This window comes from Vipera ursinii (genome assembly GCF_947247035.1).
Source record: "Vipera ursinii genome assembly, chromosome: 1".
NCBI lineage: Eukaryota > Metazoa > Chordata > Lepidosauria > Squamata > Viperidae > Vipera > Vipera ursinii.
In genome coordinates, this window is record NC_139512.1 from 190,001,124 (window position 1) to 190,020,482 (window position 19,359).

General features: G+C 37.0%; 1 protein-coding gene across 1 annotated transcript in view; it reads right to left on the reverse strand.

Annotated features, from left to right (window-relative positions):
* The window catches only part of COL4A1 (collagen type IV alpha 1 chain), a 154,987-nt gene that overhangs the window by 95,339 nt on the left and 40,289 nt on the right, over nt 1-19,359 (reverse strand). The window contains exons 3-11 of the mRNA XM_083349205.1: nt 13,711-13,800; nt 13,571-13,615; nt 10,189-10,233; nt 10,019-10,081; nt 9,888-9,941; nt 9,698-9,724; nt 8,084-8,167; nt 7,249-7,311; nt 1,535-1,570 (exon numbers count right to left, since the gene is read on the reverse strand). Coding sequence (XP_083205331.1) covers nt 1,535-1,570; nt 7,249-7,311; nt 8,084-8,167; nt 9,698-9,724; nt 9,888-9,941; nt 10,019-10,081; nt 10,189-10,233; nt 13,571-13,615; nt 13,711-13,800 — 507 coding nt within the window. The remainder of the gene's footprint in view (nt 1-1,534; nt 1,571-7,248; nt 7,312-8,083; nt 8,168-9,697; nt 9,725-9,887; nt 9,942-10,018; nt 10,082-10,188; nt 10,234-13,570; nt 13,616-13,710; nt 13,801-19,359) is intronic.

Here is a 19,359-nt window from a genome sequence, read left to right on the forward strand (position 1 = left end):
ATATACTTCGGGGGCATTTTTTTAATGAATAAAACTGTTCTTCAGATTTAACCCACAATTTTTTTCCTGCTGTAGTCAAAGCCAGCAAATGCCTCTGGGAAACCGAAGGTGACAAGAGTTCTCTCCTCCTTTTTCCTGACGCCTCTGATCCTGGAGGTAAGCTATAACCTCCACAATCGGTAAGTTTAATATCCACTTCTCTTAATGAATGTGCCTAATTCTCTCCTAAAGCTGCCCGGAATTACTCTTATTTCCTTTTCAAGGGCAAGATCAGGTTCAATTTGTTTTCTTTTAAAGACCCTGTAATCCCTTGCATCAGGGTGGAGTTGAGGCGATTGAATGGAGCTGACCATTTAAATATCGGATGGTTTTCCTGATGCCTATGCAGAGCTCACAGCAGATACTTTCTCTTTGTGCCCAGAGAGAGAAATATCTGCCACTCCTAGGATCGAATTCACAGCCTCCTGATTACGAACTGAGAGTTCCACCTCTAGGCCACCATGCTGCTCAAGCTCAGGTTCAAATAACTCTTATAAAAATATGTGGCATTTTAGCAACAAACACTTTGTTTTAGAGATACTTCATTGTTGTATTTTTAATTTTCATTATTCAAAATAACTACTATAGAAGAGACAATATCAAATATTTATCCCTACTTTGAAAAGTGTATTATAATTGTTAAATTTGCATACTACCAGGAACTGGTGCACCTCCACTAATTTGATGACTCTAAATACTTTTCTTTGGCAGCTTATGGCATGTGAACTCCCATACATTGCTTCAAATGGGTGCTTTGCTGTGACCACAACCCCATTTCAAAGCTGCTTTGCCAAGCAAAGCTGATTCTGCTTCCTAAGAATGAAGCAGGTAACTATGTTGCTCTACTTCACATTGTTTTAGCTGCCTCCTTCACCAAGAGCCAAGAGCCTTGGTAGAGCAGTGGGCTAATGCCTCCTTAAGTAACACCAGCTGCCTGCAATTAGTGCAGGTTCGCATCCCACCAGGCTCAAGGTTGACTCAGCCTTCCATCCTTCCGAGGTAGGTAAAATGAGGACCCAGATTGTTGGGGGCAATTAAGCTGACTTTGTAATAATGCCGCTTGGGTGTGTGTGTGTGAAATAAGCAGGCATATACATAGAATGAAGGCTACTGCTAAGTTTGTAAAGCCGCCCTGAGTCTTCGGAGAAGGGTGGGATATAAATGGAATTAAAATAAAAAAAAATAAATGTCCCAAAATTAGTAGGCCATGTTAGAAGAGGCAGTCATAGCTAGACAAAGCATTTTAAAGCAAAGGAGTCACTTTTTCTTGAAGTACTCAGTCTTGGATTATACATATCTATTCATTTTCTTTTTCCTGCTGTCTTTTTTGGCATGTACGTATCACAGATTATGTGTAGTGTTATTCAGTTAATTTAGATTGTTTTGTCCATCAATGTCTAGAAAATATTTAAATAAATACTTGTACTTTATTTTTCCAAACAATTTACACTGAAGGCAATGCACAGTCAAAGAATGCCAAAGAATCCAGCCTTACCTTCTCACCTGGAGGTCCAGGTGGCCCTGGAAAACCCTGAAAAATTAAATATTTCATTAATTTTTTGACTTATAGTTCTTTCAAAAGTTTAGTTTCTTTAATGAATGAACTCTTTACAAGTTGGACTTTCATTTCATGCTGTTTCTTTCATCTGATCCAAGCATAATGCTGCCTCATGAGAGCTAGCCATTCTATTCAGGCAAAGAATAATATTTTCACAAATTTTCATAAAAAGCATGGAAGTGTTTAAAACTTGTTTTGTTTTAAAGCCTATTTGCACCATTACATTTCTTCTCTTCTTCAACCTTTATCAAAACAGAAATTGATAGTCACTCATTTTTTCATATCTAGTGGTATGGACATCACAATCGACTTCATACTTCATTCAGTAAAGGACCAAACATTAATTAGTCTAATTTGTCTTAGATGCATTCCAGTTCTTGAAACCCAATTATGTTGATAACTTTTCAGGTTCAACTGACTACCTTAATATTGCAAACTGAGTTTTTACACTCACTTCTATAGTACCAATTGGTGAGACCTAGAAGCTTTTTTTTCCCTAAGAGAAAAAAAGTAGTACTTTCCATTGCAAAAGCTAGCTAGAAGTAGAGAAATATTACAGGATGGTTGCTAACAACTTCTTTGCTTGAGAATATATTGGAGAGAAGCATTTTTAATGACGAGTTTTCTGAATTCATTTCAATGCCGTTTAAAGTCATATTGGGATAGAAACTGCCATAGTTGTCCTTTCTTTCTTTGCTAAGAGTCAGACATAGCAGGGTACAACCTAGATAAGTCCTCCTGGACTTCTCAATGGTTTTACACCATAATATCTTTAAAGAGTTGTTAGCCATGGAGATACTGGTTTACAGTTGTTCTGTTTCTGTGTGGATGGCTATTTCATGGAGTAAAGTTGCATCATAATTGCACCTTTAAATTCTTTAGAGCTCTTCTTTTTTCTCCATAATAGTTTTCACATTTTATGTGTTCTTCTATAACTGAACACGGGAGGTTGATATTGTTCTTCCAATTTCTGCCTGTAAAATAAATTCTGTGGGCATTTTTCCAAACTGGAAAAAAATGAGTCTCATATGGGTTTTGTTTCTTTTGTTCTTGAGAAAACATATTTGGTTAGTGAATTCTAAGCAAATTCTGATCAAAGCTATGAAGTTCCAGCAGTTTTATATATTTTTCTCCTCTGTGATTTATTTTTAATGTTTACTTCCAAAGAGAAGGACAAAAATCTCTAGAAATAGGAGCCATGGTGAAATACAAACTGCCTTGCCATTTTTTCCATATAGCCATGATTTATTTCAGGAACTAGTCATTAGTTTTGTATATTTCTTTCATAAACTTGGCAAGAATAAACTAGTGCCAATCTGCAAGGTGATTTTAATTCAAGGGTTCTCAGTATGGTCCATATCCCTCCCTCCAGGAGACAATGCCATATTTTTAGGGAGCCACAGTCTTTATTTCATGCACAAGCCGTTTATACAGTATCTCATAGCCAGCCAGAGTCATTGAGAGTCAGGAGGCATATAAGTTTACTATATTATTATCATGGTTGGTTCCACAGATGTTTAGACTGGATTTGGTATTTTTATCCACCTATCAAGTCCTTCCCAAACATCTGGGATAGGCAGATGTTGTTCTTTGATTGTGTTAAAGGTATCATCACAGGATATAAACTCTTCCAAGTAAAAAGTTTTCACTGAATTTATACATACAGACCAAAATGGCTTTCTACCTAAAAGACAGATAAAAAAATAATTTAAGAATGATTCTAGATGTTCTAGAGTACTATGAAATTCATCCAGAGAAACAGATGGCATTAATATTTCTTGAGGTGCAGAAAGCGTTTGACAACATAAACTGACAATTTATGTTTCAGCAACTAGAGGAAATGAATTTTGGAGAAAACTTTATAAATGTAATGAAAACAATTTATTATAAACAAACAGGCAAAATAATTGTAAATGGAGATTTTACAGAAAACGTTGACATCAAAAAAGGCACAAGACAGGGATGTCCACCATCTCCATTATTATTTACACTGGAAGTATTGAATAGAAACATCAAACAAGATATAGAAATTAAAGGACTGGAGATAAAAGATGAAAAATATAAACTACAAGCATTTGCAGATGATTTGGTTTTTATATTGGAAGAACCACTTGAAAAAAGCACCAAACATATGGAGAAAATAGAAAAATTTGGAGAAGTGGCAGGGTTGAAAATAAACAGAGAAAAGACTAAAGTGCTAACTAAAAATCTAACAGAAAAACAAAGAAACCAACTAGCAAAAAATATCTTCAAATAGTTAAAAGTTAAATATTTGGGAATTTATTTCACAGCAAGATGTGCAACAATAAAAGAAAACAATTATGTGTCAGAACCCACTCCAATCCACATCTTAAGAAAGAAAGACTCTTGGAGACAAGATTGTCCAAGCAGGAACTTTTACTAAGACATAGATGATAGAAGGTATAGTAGACAGGATCTGAAAAATCTCCTCACAGATCAATATTTTTAAAATGTTCTCAGGCAAAACCCCACCCCTCAGTTCATTTGGTCAGTTCCGGATCAGTCAACTTTCAGGTGGCAAGGCCCTTGTGGGAAAGGGAGAACCATCAGTCCATTCGTAGCACAATCACTCCCTCCCCTTCACATTCCATCGGAGAAACAAACCAGAATTCCCCCACCCCCTTTCTTAGTTACTCGTAAGATCAGAGAGAGAGAATGCCTCTCATCTATCTTATTGTGAGGGGCAACAGACAGGCTAGATAAACAAAAAGTTACATCTAAGGAGAGGAAATGGAGGCAATAAACTCTCATGTTTATTCCCTTTCCTCCTTGGGAATGGCAGAATCCAAGGGGGTGTGTGTGAGATTTTGGTTTGCACAGAAAGAGAGTTAGAAATGGATTCTGACAGCAAGATTGCTAAAACAAATAAAATTGGATTTGGAAAAGTGGAAAAATTTACAACTTTCAATGTTGGGAGAATAGCAACAGTGAAAATGAATATCTTACCAAAAATACTCTTTCTGTTCCAAACGATACCTATAAGACTGGGAAAAGCCTTTTTTGATGAACTAAATACAGCAATACTGAAATTTATCTGGCAAGGAAAAAAAGCTAGAATCAGACTGAAAATGTTACAAGAAGTGAAAGAAAGTGGAGGATTTGGACTGCCGGACTAGACGTTATACTACCAAGCAACTATATTAACATGGCTTAAAGAGTGAATAATGCTCAGAGATAAAAGACTACTATACCTAGAGCGGCATGATCTAGAAATTGGATGGCATGCCTTTCTGTGGTATGGGAAGATTAAAATTCATAGATACTTTCAAAACCACTTTATAAGAAATGCACTTCTTTTAGAATGGGAAAAAATAAAAGCAAAAATTTATACCAAGATACCTGGATGGTTTTCAACAATGAAAGCATTTGCTTTCCCAAATTTAATTAATTATGACAAAGTTGTGACCTATAAAGATATTTTGGACAATGATGGGAAATTGAAAGTCAGACAAGATTTACAAGGACAAGGTATTGATCTATCTATTTGTAAATCCAAACAAGTTATGAAAAAGATGCTAAAACAATGGGATTTTACAAAGAACAGGCAGAATTTGACTAGATATTGCTAAAAACAGACAAAAAACAGATTAAGAAACTTTATAAATATCTATTAAGCTTAAAGATGGAGGAGGAACAAGTCAAAGAAACAATGATAACATGGACAAAGAACTTTGAACATAATATAGAATTAGAAAATCTGCAAAGGTTATGGGAAAGAAAAGCTAAATTAATGAAAGCAGTGGCATATAAAGAAAGCTTATATAAAATGTTTTACAGATGAAACACCAGTGAGATTAGCAAAAATATTTAAAAATACTTCAAACAAGTGTTGGAAATACAAACAAAAGCCAGGTACTTATTACCATATCTGGTGGACATGCCTTAAAACTAAAAGATTTTGGTCAAAAATACACTTATGGTTGGAGAAAATAACTAAAAACAAATAGATTTTAAGCCAGAATTATTTTTGTTAGGAATAATAGGAGCAAATTATGAGAAAGACTGTATATATTTAATTTTACATGTACTAACTGCAGCAAGAATTGTATTTGCCCAATATTGGAAAAATGAAAATTTACCAACCAAAGAACTACCGTAATTAAGAAAATTTTAGAATGTGCAGAAATAGATAGATAATGTCAGGGCTCACTTCAACACCTCATCCTAAGAAAGCAGAACTCATGGAAGCAGTTTTTTCCAAAAGGAATTTTTATTAGGGGAAGCTGATAGCAGACATACTAGACAGGATCTGAGGATTTCCCGTTCAGATCAATAGGTTAAAAGTGTCTCAAGCAAACCACACCCCAATAGTTCATCGGTTCAATTCAAATGGGCCAATCCCCAGATGTTAAGTCCATTGTGGGAAAGAGCTGATAACGCCAGACTGTCTCAGGCTTGTAGCGATATTTGTTGGGTCTTCCCACCTTCCCTTCCGAAACAGGAGATAAGCCAGATGGCGGGAGGCACATTCCTTTCTCCCCCCCACTTCAAGCTGACATCAAGGGAGGACAGTTCAAAGAGCGTGTATGCAGAGACAGTAAAAGAGTTACATTGTAGTGATAGAGAGAAACAAAGAGGCAGCCTGCAGCGTCTTCGCCCCTCCCTTCCAGGAGTATGGCAGAACCCAGAATAATAGAAGAAATAGAATTAGAAAGAGCCCCTTAAACAATATGGGTTCTGACAGATTGACTTTAAAAATAAAAGAGAAAGAAGATTCAGTGTAGTTTATAACATGGGATAATTTTTATCAATGGCTAGAAAAATGAGTTAGAGAGAAAGGAATGGGATATGTAACATTGAATATATACTAGTAAGAAGAAGACTACTGAGTGATTAATTAACATATTGTTTATGATAATTATTATTCATTGTTTTTTAAAATACATGAACCCAGACAACATGCTGTTTGCTAAATATTAAGAATGTTATTTTAAAAAATCCTAACCCTAACCCCAACCCCAGCCTATTCCTAATCCCATAAAATTCCCACTAAAAGATTCATTCTGTGACTGTCTTGAAAAGCCAAGCCAAGCTAACGCAAAGCTAAGCAGGATAAGTGGTTCAGTTCTTGCTTCGCAGGACCTGCTTCAATGACAGTTCTGCAGTTCTGCTTCGTATGGGTCTGTGGAATGGGTCACCTTCCCATTAGCAAGAACTCCCATCTTCTGCTTCATGGCTTACCCCTCCGTCTAAAAGCCAAGGTCTCATGGCATTGTCTGCATGTAAGGCTGATGCAAAGAAGGGAAAGGAGGGGTGGCCGAGGGCGGTGCACAAACAGCACGCTAGTCATTCAGTCAACATTGATTTTTTCCCCTTGCCTTGACATTTTCATATACATACATTTTTGCAAACCTATAATCCTTTCTGTATGCCATTGAAATATTGAAATGGTTCTGAAAATTTGGGGTAGTATCAGTTCCATTTGGGTCCATTTGGAGAAATTTTGCTTTGCCTCAAAAAAAAGGTGAATTCTCTAAAATCACCTGATTAGTTGAACCTCATGCATGTTTAGCACACCTACAGTATACTTGGGGGACAAACTTAAATTGGGGACAAATTTAGACAACACCTAACTGAAATAATGAATTCTTGCAATATGCAGTTTAAAACCTCTGAAGCTGATCACTTACTTGTCTTCCAGGAGGTCCAGGTGGTCCAATAGGGCCAGCAACACCTGGAAGTCCAGGTGCTCCCTGGGTGTGAAAAAAAGGTTGAGAAATAATATCAGTTTCTTAGCCACTTTGCTATATAATGTCATAGTTTCCTACACTTGCACATGGCTCAGGAGCCAAGCACAAACAAAAATTTAGCTCATTTCCCCTTTATGTCTCACTGTAATCTCTGACATTGCTGTGACGGTGGTATGCAAAGGCTTAACTATCTTAGTTTTTCCTTATACAAATGGTACTCAACCACTAGATAATTAATTCTGATTATTTTCTTCAGTATCTTTTCCAACCCTAAACTACTTACTTCGAGATGGTGCAAACAGAATTGTGCCCAATATGTTATGTCATTGGTATCCACATCACAGACTGAATATTTCAAGCTCTCTCCTAGTAATTTTTAATGTTGATATTATCCCTTTTACAATTGCCACATCTCTGGTGAATATTTCCATTAAATTATCCATCAGGACTTCAACATTTCTTTCCAGATTAAATCCAGATCCTCAAAGAAAGCAACATGCCCAGGATACCAGAATTGATAGGGGCAGTCAAGATATCTCCTATCTTTGTAGATTCTTCTATGCCCCTTCGCTTCTGCAAGGGCTATGTGGCGTTTCACTATTTGGATTCTGTTTTTCTGATGGACTTAGAGGGGGTAAAGATGATCCACAGTGTATAGAAATGCAAATCAGTTCCTTCTCTGAGGTTTCTGCAATAACAGGACTCTCCTTTGCTTCCCCTTATCACCTCACCATTTATCATAATTGTGATCTTTGCTAGTTGTAATAAAACTTACTGTCAATCCAGGATGTCCAGGCAATCCTTTCTCACCCTTTTGCAAACCATTTGGTAGGATTCCAATAATTTGTCCTGGATCTCCCTATATGATGCAGATTTAAAAATAATAGATTACAATCAGTACAAGAGGATTGCTGCTGCTGTTTACTTGTTTGAGTGAAAATTGAGGATTTTAAATTATCAGTAACCATAATAAATTTAAAATTTTACATTTGATGATATATTAAGTTTTTTAAGGATTTCATTAAAATATTGCAAAATAACAAGAAAACTTTTTTGAGTTCTTTAAGGTGGCTTTTAACCCAAAACAGCAATACATGGACAAGACCAAAAGTGTGATAAAACAGAAATCTAATTGCTAGACAATTATTTTTGTCCCATGGAATTTTTTTAAGAGCCCTGGTGGTACAGTGGTTAGAATGCAGTATTGCAGGCTGACTCTGTCTACAGCCAGGAATTCAATCCTAATGAGCCTCAAGGTTGACTCAGCCTTCCATCCTTCTGAGGTCCGTAAAATGAGGACCCAGATTGTTGGGGCCAATATGCTGACTCTGTAAACTGCTTAAGAGAGGGCTATAAAGCACTATGGACCAATATATAAGTCTAAATGGTATTGCTATTGTTATGCTTTATACTTCTTTTTCTATTTGCCCCTCAGATTGATAATAAATTTTAAAAATGTACAAAAGAGGAACAAAATTATTGGTTGCAAAAGGGAGCTGACCGGTTTCATTAGTTGCATCCTTTTTAAAAAAAAAAAAAAAAAGGATGGTTCTCCTTGTTCTTTTGAGAACTGAACTTTGTAGTGTTTCAGCAATTCTACATGACAGCCACAGGTGAGATCCTTGACAAACCTATCTGATATACATTTAAACAGAACCTGAGCAAAAACAGATGCCTACTGTGAGGTCATCCTCTCAATGGTAAGCTAAGTAGTTCTTCCAATCCTTCCTGTGAATTGAATGGAAAAGTTGTAACTGAACTTGTTTAAGAAGAATTTTATAGTATGGTTGGAGCAGACTGACATAATGAAAGAAACTGACTATTTTTTGCGAAAAAAAGATATTCATACAGAGGTCCAAACTGGAATCTTTCCTTGGTCTATTCTTATTCTGTCATTTTGTTTGCCTCATGGCTTCTTTTGTGGTAAATGGCCTACTAAAAACCTCAGAAAAGGGGATATTTTTTAAAGAAGGAAACTTGCATCAGGCCCCACTTCCAATCAAAGTGTGTTCTCTATAGCTCATTTTTCCTCAAAAGAGAAATGAAGTATAATTTCCCAAAAAAAGAAAAAAACCCAATAAGGCAATTGATTCTTTGTTCTCAGAACGGAAAGGACGCTAGCTTCAAATTTAGAACGGGCAACATAAGGACTGCTAATATTTTACAAGGGAGAGGAGGACCAATTTTCGTTTTCTTTAATAAATCAAACTGCTCATTATTCTGTGACATTTTGAGTTAGTGCAAATGCTTAATCTTCTATGGATGTTGGGGTGTTTTTTCCTATGACCAATGCAATGAATGGTTTTTTGAATTCTGTTGATGTGCCAGATCCACATCTCATGTCATGTAAACAATAAATGATAGGTATGTTCTTAACTAAAAAATGTACCTTTATTCCTGGAGGCCCTGGAGGTCCCTGGAAAATATAACATTGTTTGAGAAATTAAGAAACTAGCAAAATGATTTAATTATCAAGTTCCACAATTAAATTTTGAATTGCAAACTGAGCCATCGATTTCCAATTTTTTAATTATACTTGTTTCGATTTATGTTAAAACAAATTATTTTAAAATGCTTACGAGATTGCCAACTAAGCCAGGTAAGCCAGGTGGGCCAAGAGGACCTCTTTCTCCCTAATGGAAGAGAAAAAAATGTCTTTAATTCATGGTTTTTAAAAAGAGCTTTAAAATACTTTTTAAAAACAGTTTACCTTTGTTCCATTGCATCCTGGGATCCCAGGAGGACCAGGCGGGCCATCGCCTCCAGGGATGCCCTGAGGTTCAGAAAGGATGCAGAAAAGCAAACAGTGATTAGTAGGTTAATTCCTACCGAAATAAAAGCTTGACTGTGTTTCAACTGCAACTTTGGTTTTATACCCACCGGAAGACCAGGATTCCCAGGATAGCCTGCTGTACCAGGGGGCCCCTAGATTTGAGGAAATGATAAAAAGAATGTAAATAGTACCATCAAGAAATTGTTTCGCCTCAACATTCATGAGAGACACTTTAAATCACCAGAAACACATATAACAACAGTCACATTCTCAGTCATTCTTTAGTTTTAATAAAATGATGAAAGCAGTACTCTGCCATAAGCAGAGTACCTTTCATTTTAATATCCAACATATAGAGCAGGGGTAGGACTTGTGATGGCATGATAAGGCTTTTGTAATTCTGAACCCCAGCAACATTCTCCTCCAAAACACCATTGCCAAATATTGGCAAAAAGTCCATATGTCAACACTGCAACGAACTGAATGGAAGCCATTTTCACTTTGTTTTCGGTTGCCACATATTTAGAAAGAAGGAGGGAGGGGTTATAGATCTAATTTAGCCAAATAAATTCTCATGCATGGGAACCAAAGTCATTACTGATAACATTTTGGTGGGCTGGAGAGCTGAGAGGGGTGCCCACATTTTCTAACAATTGGTGAATATGGTTTATGACATCTAATTGGGATGGGAGTTGAAACTTGTAACTTTGTAACCAAGGGGAGGGGGATTTAGTCTTGGCTTCACCTTTGTATGTGCCATTATTTTGTAGCCAAATAAAATGTTCTTTGAGGAAGAATTCCCTGCCTTGAAGTTCTTTTAATTGGTCTCATCTACTAGAACCATGACATTAACCCAAGACTCCAAACTATTTTAATACCATGGAGTCCTGAGCTCTGGTTGCCTACCCAAAGTCTTGGGAGGATGACAAAGACTCAGGGAAGATTCCACGATGGAGAAAAAAAGAAGACCCTGTTACTAGCCTCAAAGCTACAGCAACCACATCAGTGGATGGGGTGCAGGCTATCGCCCCGATAGAGAGTGTGACTTTGGTGGTTCTGGCAGTGGGCAGGAGACCAAAGGAATGGGAGATCCAGTTGGAGCCCTTATTGCTATTAGAAGGAGTCCTATCTATTGGAGACACTGGTGTTTGGAAACAACCCAACCGAAAAAGAGTTCATTAAAGGCCACTGAAGCTGAATTCCTGCTACTGTAACTGCTTCTCATGAATTGCGCTCTCCTGACTGAAGAGGTACCAAATGACTAGCACCTTGGGATGAGTCAGGTGAGTGGAAATACTTGACTGCAATCCATAGTCAGTCCTTTGAGTGATTAAGAGAAAGGTTTGAAGGACTGGAGGTGGGAGGAAAGGAGCAGGTTACCTGTCAGTTACTTTCCAGTGAATGGGATGACACATGCCCCCAAGACCATCCCCAATCCAGGCAAAGTTTCAGTCCCATAGCTGGGGTCCGAGCTGTCTCCCCGAGGCCTAAGCTGCCAGCTTTAACTTCAAGCCCAGTGTGAAGGCAAAGCCCAGACCAGTGTCAGTGTTGCGACAGCCCCGACCACCATCAATGGCCGGTCAGCCCTGATCGCCATCGACATTATGCCAGCCCTGACCATCAGCAATGGTATGTTAGTTCCTGATCAGTACCATCACTATGCGAGCCCTGACCGGTACCCACGCCAGATCAGCCCTGAAAGTTATCAGCATAGAGCAAGCCGCAATTGCCACTGATACCCAGATAGCCCTGATCAATATCCACATCGGGCCAGTCCAGATTGATATCAGCACCATGCTAGTCCAGACCATCATTGTTACAGACTTAGTCCTGATCGGCACCCTGGTAACTTAGCTCCAAATGTTGCCGATGCCACACCAGACCAAGGCCCCTATCAGGAGTTCACCAAGCAGTGGGGCTCCCATGAGATCAATTGCAACAGTATGGGTTGCTGCAGGCTCTCTTAGATTGGCAGCGACCCATGGAAGCCCCTCCTTTCAAGCCCACGTTTGATGGCAACCCTGAAAAGTTAACTTTCTTCTTGAATCAAGTGCGCTCCCACATGAACAGGAATGCCAATGCTTATCCAGTCCCTGCCAATATGGTAGATCTGGTAGCAGCAAACCTGGAGGGGGAGGCAGCAGAGTGGTTGAATGGCTTGTACAATGAGCAATCACCTGAGCTATGGAACTACAGCTTGCTTATCCAAGGTCTAAGGACCAGGTTTGAGGATGGTTCCATAGCCCTGCAAGCTGAAAAAGATATTCATGAGGTGAAACAGAGGGGTCAGCCAGCGAAGAAATATGTGCGTGAATTCCAGAGAGTGGCTGGCAGAATTGTGCAGTGGTCTGAGCGATCACTAGTTCACCACTTCAAGTCCGGATTGGACCCAGATCTATTCCAGGCATGCATCTACTGGGGGATCCCTGATCAACTCCATGAGTGGTATTGCATGGCCATGAATTTAGACATCGAGTTAAGCCACTACAGGAAGCTGCTGATCCCTGGACCTAGACTAAGACCAGATCCAGTGAGGCATCAGCTTCCACAGTGAATCCCACCTGCTTGGACTACTGGAGCTCCAAAAGCATCAGCTGGACCACTGATCAAATGTTTTAGATGTGGCCAGCCAGGTCACCGATATCGCATGAGAGTAAGAAAAGGTGATGAATGGAAAACTGCCTTCAACAGCCCCCTAGGTAGTTTTAAGTTTAAAGTCATGCCTTTAGGATTACAAGGAGCTCCTGCTGTGTTCATGCAGCTGATCAATCATGTGCTATATGATCATTTATATAAAGGAGTTTTGGTTTACCTTGATGACATCTTAATCTATACAGATACTATGGCAGAGCATACAATTTTAGTATGAGAATTAACAATGACTAACCTGTTCAATACTATTTTTAAAAATGAGAGTATGTATTATGCTGAGCAGAATGCAGATTACAATGTATTTGATTATAATCTAGTGCCGTGGTGGTGAACCTATGGCACAGGTGCCAAAGGTGGCATGCAGAGCCCTCTCTGTGGGCACACGCGCCGTCGCCCCAATCCTAGGCCTTCAGCTGGGTTTTATAAAACCTTTTCGCTTTAGACCTCTGTCGCCGTGTGCAAGAAAAAAAAAGTTTCAATCAATCAATCAATTTCAACTTCTCACGGGAAAAAAGAGATCTTGCAAAGTTGGAACTGATTGATTGAACTTTTTGTCCCACCCTGTCTGCCGTTACCACTGCAGCCACACCCACCCAATGGGCCATGCGCACCCGGCACCCGATGATACATAAGCGGGTTTTGGGTTGCACTTTGGGCACTCGGTCTCTAAAAGGTTCACCATCACTGATCTAGTATATTACGTGAGCCCAGTTATTGTGATTTGTAATCCAGGACTAATGGTTTGGAGTATTATGTAAACCAGGCTACTATGGCTTATTACATAAACCACAATTGGCATGATATGTATAGCAGCAAAAATGGTTCATGTAAACTTACTCTAGTTCCTTTTGTTCCTGGTAGTCCTGGTTCTCCAGTATCACCCTACAGAAAGATACAAAAACAGTATGCTTGTTTATTGTTATCAGGATTTCAAGTACCATTCTGCAAATTAATGTTTGGCATAAGGTTAATTTTACCTTTGCTCCAGAGGCTCCTGGTGGCCCTTCTGGTCCTTGTACTCCAGGAAATCCAACCAAGCCTTGTAAACCTGGCAAACCTCTTTCACCCTGTGAAAATTGAATACACAATATATATGTGATATATGTTATCCCTCGACACCCAAAATGGAAGAAGAAGAAGAAGAAGAAGAAATATGTATAATACATAGTAGTGAGAACAAAAGAATCTACTTCTTTATACCACGAAGTCAGAAAGGACATTGTTACTGGAACATTGATAAGGTAAAAAAAAGAACCAAATTACATTTTTTTCATATTCATAAGGCAAAGTCCCCTGTTCTGGGTTTACCATTTACATTTGTAAAGATATTAATGCAACTAAAAGTGATGCATAAGTCCCTTATGTTTAAGATCTTTCACTTCAATCTGAAAATGAGTACAAAATTAAGAGTTTAACAAATGTTTATATCATTACCCCTCCATCTCTTTTTGGCTTTTTTATTTGTTTACATACCATTAAAACAATTTCCGTCAGGGTAGCCATTTAGTGTTTTGCTACAAAAACAACAGTCATGTGCTACTTTAAAAACTAACAATTATAATCTCAAGTGGATTACAGTTCCTTTTATCAGACAAATTTGTGATTTCATCAGAATTTGTGATTTCAAATTGCAAAGTTTGCTTAGCTAATAGCACAGTGTAATCAAAGAACTTAATTAAAATTATAAACTTCTTCAGTTACAAATACAAAAGTTTAATATTTGCAGAATACTCAGTTTGAAAAATAAATAAAAACTTAGAACTAATTTACTATAACATCCCAAAATTCTATTATAGCATATTATAACAGATTACCAGCAGAGTAATTTTAATAGTACTTTGGAATAGTTCAGTAATCCCAATGGCTGTCCAGTGACAGTAGACTAACACTTCAAGATAGAAAAGAGAGATCTAATGTAAATTACCATGTTAGGTAGGAAGGACCTAATGTAGGAAGGACTCCAAAACTATTTTGCTGGCATAGTGCAAAGAGATCTAGTGTGAATTACCATCTCTCCTTGCCTTCTTTTACCTCCCTGATACCAAATGAGATATAAATAGCCTAGATATTGATTTAAACTCTTTCCTATTCCAACACTTCAAGATAGAAAAGCATTCCTGTTGGAATAGGAAATAGTTTAAATCAATATCTACGCTATTTATATCTCATTTGGTATCAGGGAGGTAAGAGAAGGCAAGGAGAGATGGTAACTCTGCACTATGCCACCAAAATAGTTTTGGAGTCCTTCCTATGTACAAACTAACATGGTGTAGGAAGAATCCAGAGAAAGAAATATTTTGGAAAATACTAAAAAGGCAGAATATATTTCCCCAAAGGATTTTAAAGGCAGAAACCAACCCCCCCACCCAAGTCTCTCTGCTCCAAACAGAAACCAGGTTTGCAGAAATGCAGATGTGATAATCTTGTCAGAAAGTTTGGAGCCAGGAAGCTTGGATTAGAAAGACAAAGATCCCTAGAATCAATCATCCCTCACACCAAAAAATCCAACAATCATCAGCCATAGCCCCAAGGAACCAGTACATGACCTTTGGGACATAATAGGATTAACCCACTACATCAGAATACCAGAAAGGCACACTCAAACACAGGTCATGCTACAGGAACAACTCCAAACAAAAGCTCAAGAAGTTATGAAAACCCACCACTCCTAGCAACATGTGGTCAGCTTTCCCAGGGCCATCCTTCTGTCTGGCTCTGTTCTTCAATAAACTACAACTTTCTTTCTAAAGCAGTGTCCATTTTGCTTATTCCCAGCTTGGACTAGACCCTGATTTCTTTCAACAATGGTAAGCATGTGCAGCAATGAAACAAAATCACAAAACTGCAGCCAAAGAGGCTGTTAAGGAAGAAGGAGGGGAAATCAGATTTCTTTCTTCAAGGCTGGAGCCTTGACTTTGACCTCAAATGAGAAAATCATTGACAATTTCTGCAACACTTTGCAGGCTATAAGATTGTAGCCAAAAGCAGTTTAACTGAATAATTTATATGTGTTTCTGTGTATTTCTATTTACTACGGTATAAAACATTTGCAACTTCATTAACAAGAAGAGCAATATCAAGCAACATTCATAGCTTAATCTTCTTTGTTAATAGTTTACAAGATATTTTAATTAGCAAGCCATATTTCAGAAAAAGTTGTAAGAGAGTTTGAGGGTATGATGTCTGCAAGGTTCTGCCTAGGTTTTCTGAGAAGTGTTGTTTAGGAGGTGCCATTGTTAATGCTCCCTCCCTCCCTCTTTTCACCAGTTTTCAGCTCTTCTAGAATAGGCACAAAAGCACTTTCAAAGAACAACATTAGAAACAGCTGGCCAGTCCTAATAATATTTTCTTTACACGGTGGTATCAAATTCCAAGGTTTCTTAAACTTCAGTTTTAAAGAGCAAGACTGAGGGAGAGGAGTGTACTTCTTTGATTTGAGGGTGGCCTGCTTCTCTGTCTTAGAACCAAAGGCAGTACCATCTGCAGTACCTAAGAAACAATTCCTCTTTTGACTGTCTCAACATTTGTATGGATACATATTTGTGTCTCCTGGTGCCATACGCATATTTCATAATCTGATTGGATACCAAGTTTTTGATGTTATGCCCTCTCCCCCAAATTTCATTGGTCACTACCTTGTTGGTCGCTATTTATTGGTTATCATATTATTCTAGTTTATTATATGTCAGGGTTATGGGCCTTTAAGGTAACAGGCTTATTTTATATCTGATATGTTATAATTACTTGTGATATATTATTTTATCAGTAGTTATTTTATTGTATTCTTTTATTCTATCTTTTATTGAACTTAGGTACCCACATAATGATAGATAATAAACTGCTACCAGTTTGTCAAAGATAAATATCATAGAATCTCAAAGTCAAATTCCACTCCCCGTTTCTGTAAAAATCCAAATTAAAGCATCCCCAACAATGAATATTATTCCATATTCTGAACTTTGGAGATAGAGAGCAGCTTGTGCTCTTCTTATAACATTCTTTCTTTTTTCTGAAGAGTGCTATCGTATGCTGTCTGGTTATCTTCAATCTTCTTCTCAAGGCTAAACATATTCAGTTCCTTCAGTCCAATCTCCTGTTCATTCTCATTGACATTCTCTTTGCACTTGTTACAATTTCTTTGAACTTTTCAATGAGTGCTGCTTAAAATAAACACAATATTTGAAGCAAAATAGGCATCCGCCTTTAATGTTTAATTTGGATTTCTGCACTAACAAGGAGTTTGAATTCAATGGCCTACATTCTTTCTCCTGTGTTTCTCTTCCATTAATGATAATAAACTAAGTAATGATCCCTTAACCCAGAATTTAAAGATTAAGAATTTTGTGTAGCTTCACAGGTGTGAGGTTCTACTTACAGAAGAATTTCAAAGAAGCCCCCTTGAATTTTGCCTGGTAATTAGATCCTTTTTTATTCATATATGTAAATAAAAGAAACCAAGTACTTTTAGCATTAGTTCCAATGAAATGGTCACTAAGTGAAAATGTGACATGAAAGAGAGAGACATTACGTAGATTTCTGTTTGTTTTCATCTCATTTAGATAAAACTGTTTTAGGCAGCAATACCAGTGTTACTCTCATTACAGTGTGAAATGTTGTCAGGTACAGAAATATGGGTGTAAGTGAATGCATTGGACCAGAAATGATTTTTAATTATTGTTTACAGTGCTTTTTTGTAAAAGAAAAAGATGCCGGAACTCACACATTTCATACAACCCACCTTGCCTACCCTACAAGGTTCCATCCAAAAATGGTGCCGGAACTCTGTTCTGAGCGTTCTATGACAAAAAAAGCCCTGATTGTTTACTACAATTTATTACTGTTGTGTTTGCAAATGGTCACTATCCAAGGCAGTTTCTAAAGGAGGACTACTTTTAATGGATTGGGAGAATAATAAGTACCACCCACTTTGAAAGATTAATAGAGATGAAAATGTTTTCCAGGAGAATATAGAAATGTGACAGAAATGGTATTGCACTAGATCAGATATTCTACTGATAACCACTGAACTGATTTGCTATTTCAAAATAATTTAAATAAAATTTGAACAGTCTCAGAGCTGCTTTTGTTGTTTAAACAGAATTTTTCCAGAGGACAGTCTGGAATCCAATCGAGTCCAATCTTTGTTAATGTTTCAGGAATTAAATAAGTACTTGAACAGCTACAGAAGTTTGAAAATGTTGAAATCTTTTGATCCTTTCGTTCTGAGTAATCAAAATATAAGTAGAAGTTTTGATTATTTAAAAAAGTTATTTCGGTCATCAAGTAACTATCTTTCTTGTTCATTTTTAATACAAGTTAAAGATTGTTATTCTTCTTTTCAAAAACAGTACCTAAAACCTTAAAGTTTTTCTTTCTTTTATTGAAGAAATATAAGTATGCCAATCTAAACAAATTATGGGTCTCTCTACATTGTCTTGATCTAAATTTATAAGATCTGTTTTTTCCATGCATAGTGACACCTATATCCGCAGCAGTCTTTTTATGCTGTTATCACAAGTTCCTTTTTAAAAAGAATGTCTCCAGTTTAAATCTGTTTTCTGAGATGTTGCTTAATTTTGTTTTTTTTAAATTTCTTGCAAAATTAATGAACAAAGCATCAGTTTTAAAATGTTCTCTAAAATATGTGAGACAAATGAGTAATCTGAATTGTTATAAAAAAAATTCTTAAATATTTTTTCATACTAGCTCATTTGGTGAGCCAGCTAGATTTAAACCACCAGGTTCTTTTTTCAAGGTAGGCGTTAATTTAATAACAACATAATATCAACATTATTTGAAGCTATTATTCAGCTAATATCAATGTATCAGATTTAGTTTGCTGTGTTAATATGAAACTACGTGTTACTGAGTAGGTTTGGAAGTGTGCCATATGAATACTATAATTACATTCATCCATGTAGTTACATTTTCAGACACAAACAACCTGCTTATTTTGCTTCTGCTTAAGAAAATTTTCAGATGGATCTAGAAAAGTAAAACTTTTTGTTCATTTTCATTAATGTCACTTCCCACAACAGTTTTATTTTTGTGCAATTTGTCTAGTTAGAAACAGTATGTTGAGGCTAGGACCTCAATTATCCACTATTTGTTTGTTTTATTTATTTAAAACACTTATATAGCAACCCATCTTATAATCTACTCTGGGCAGCTTCTAATCTATTAGCAAATTTCATGCATTTCCCCAAAATAAGTGTTTGAAAATAAAAAAAATTAAATATTTGAAATCATTTTCAAATCGGGGATGGGAAACTTTCATACCAATCACGTGTAATACCATCTCAAACTTGAAAAGGTTGTTGATCTTTGAGTTAATTCTTTAGCCAAAATGTGAAAGAAATGTGAGGGTAGGTTAACTATTAAGCCCATAATAACACACTGAAAATAATTATGTCTAGAGATCAGCTCAGAAGGCAAGAGGTCAGAACATTTTGATAAAATTCTGCCCATTAAAGTATCATATCATAGTTCTTTTCCAAAATTTTGTAGGGTTTTGATAATGACATTTAAACAGGAAAAAAATCTTGTTGAAAAATACATTTAACACTATTATTGCACTGAGCTAGAAAACAATGTTTGATTTTGGATTTTGCATGTCCAATAAGGGC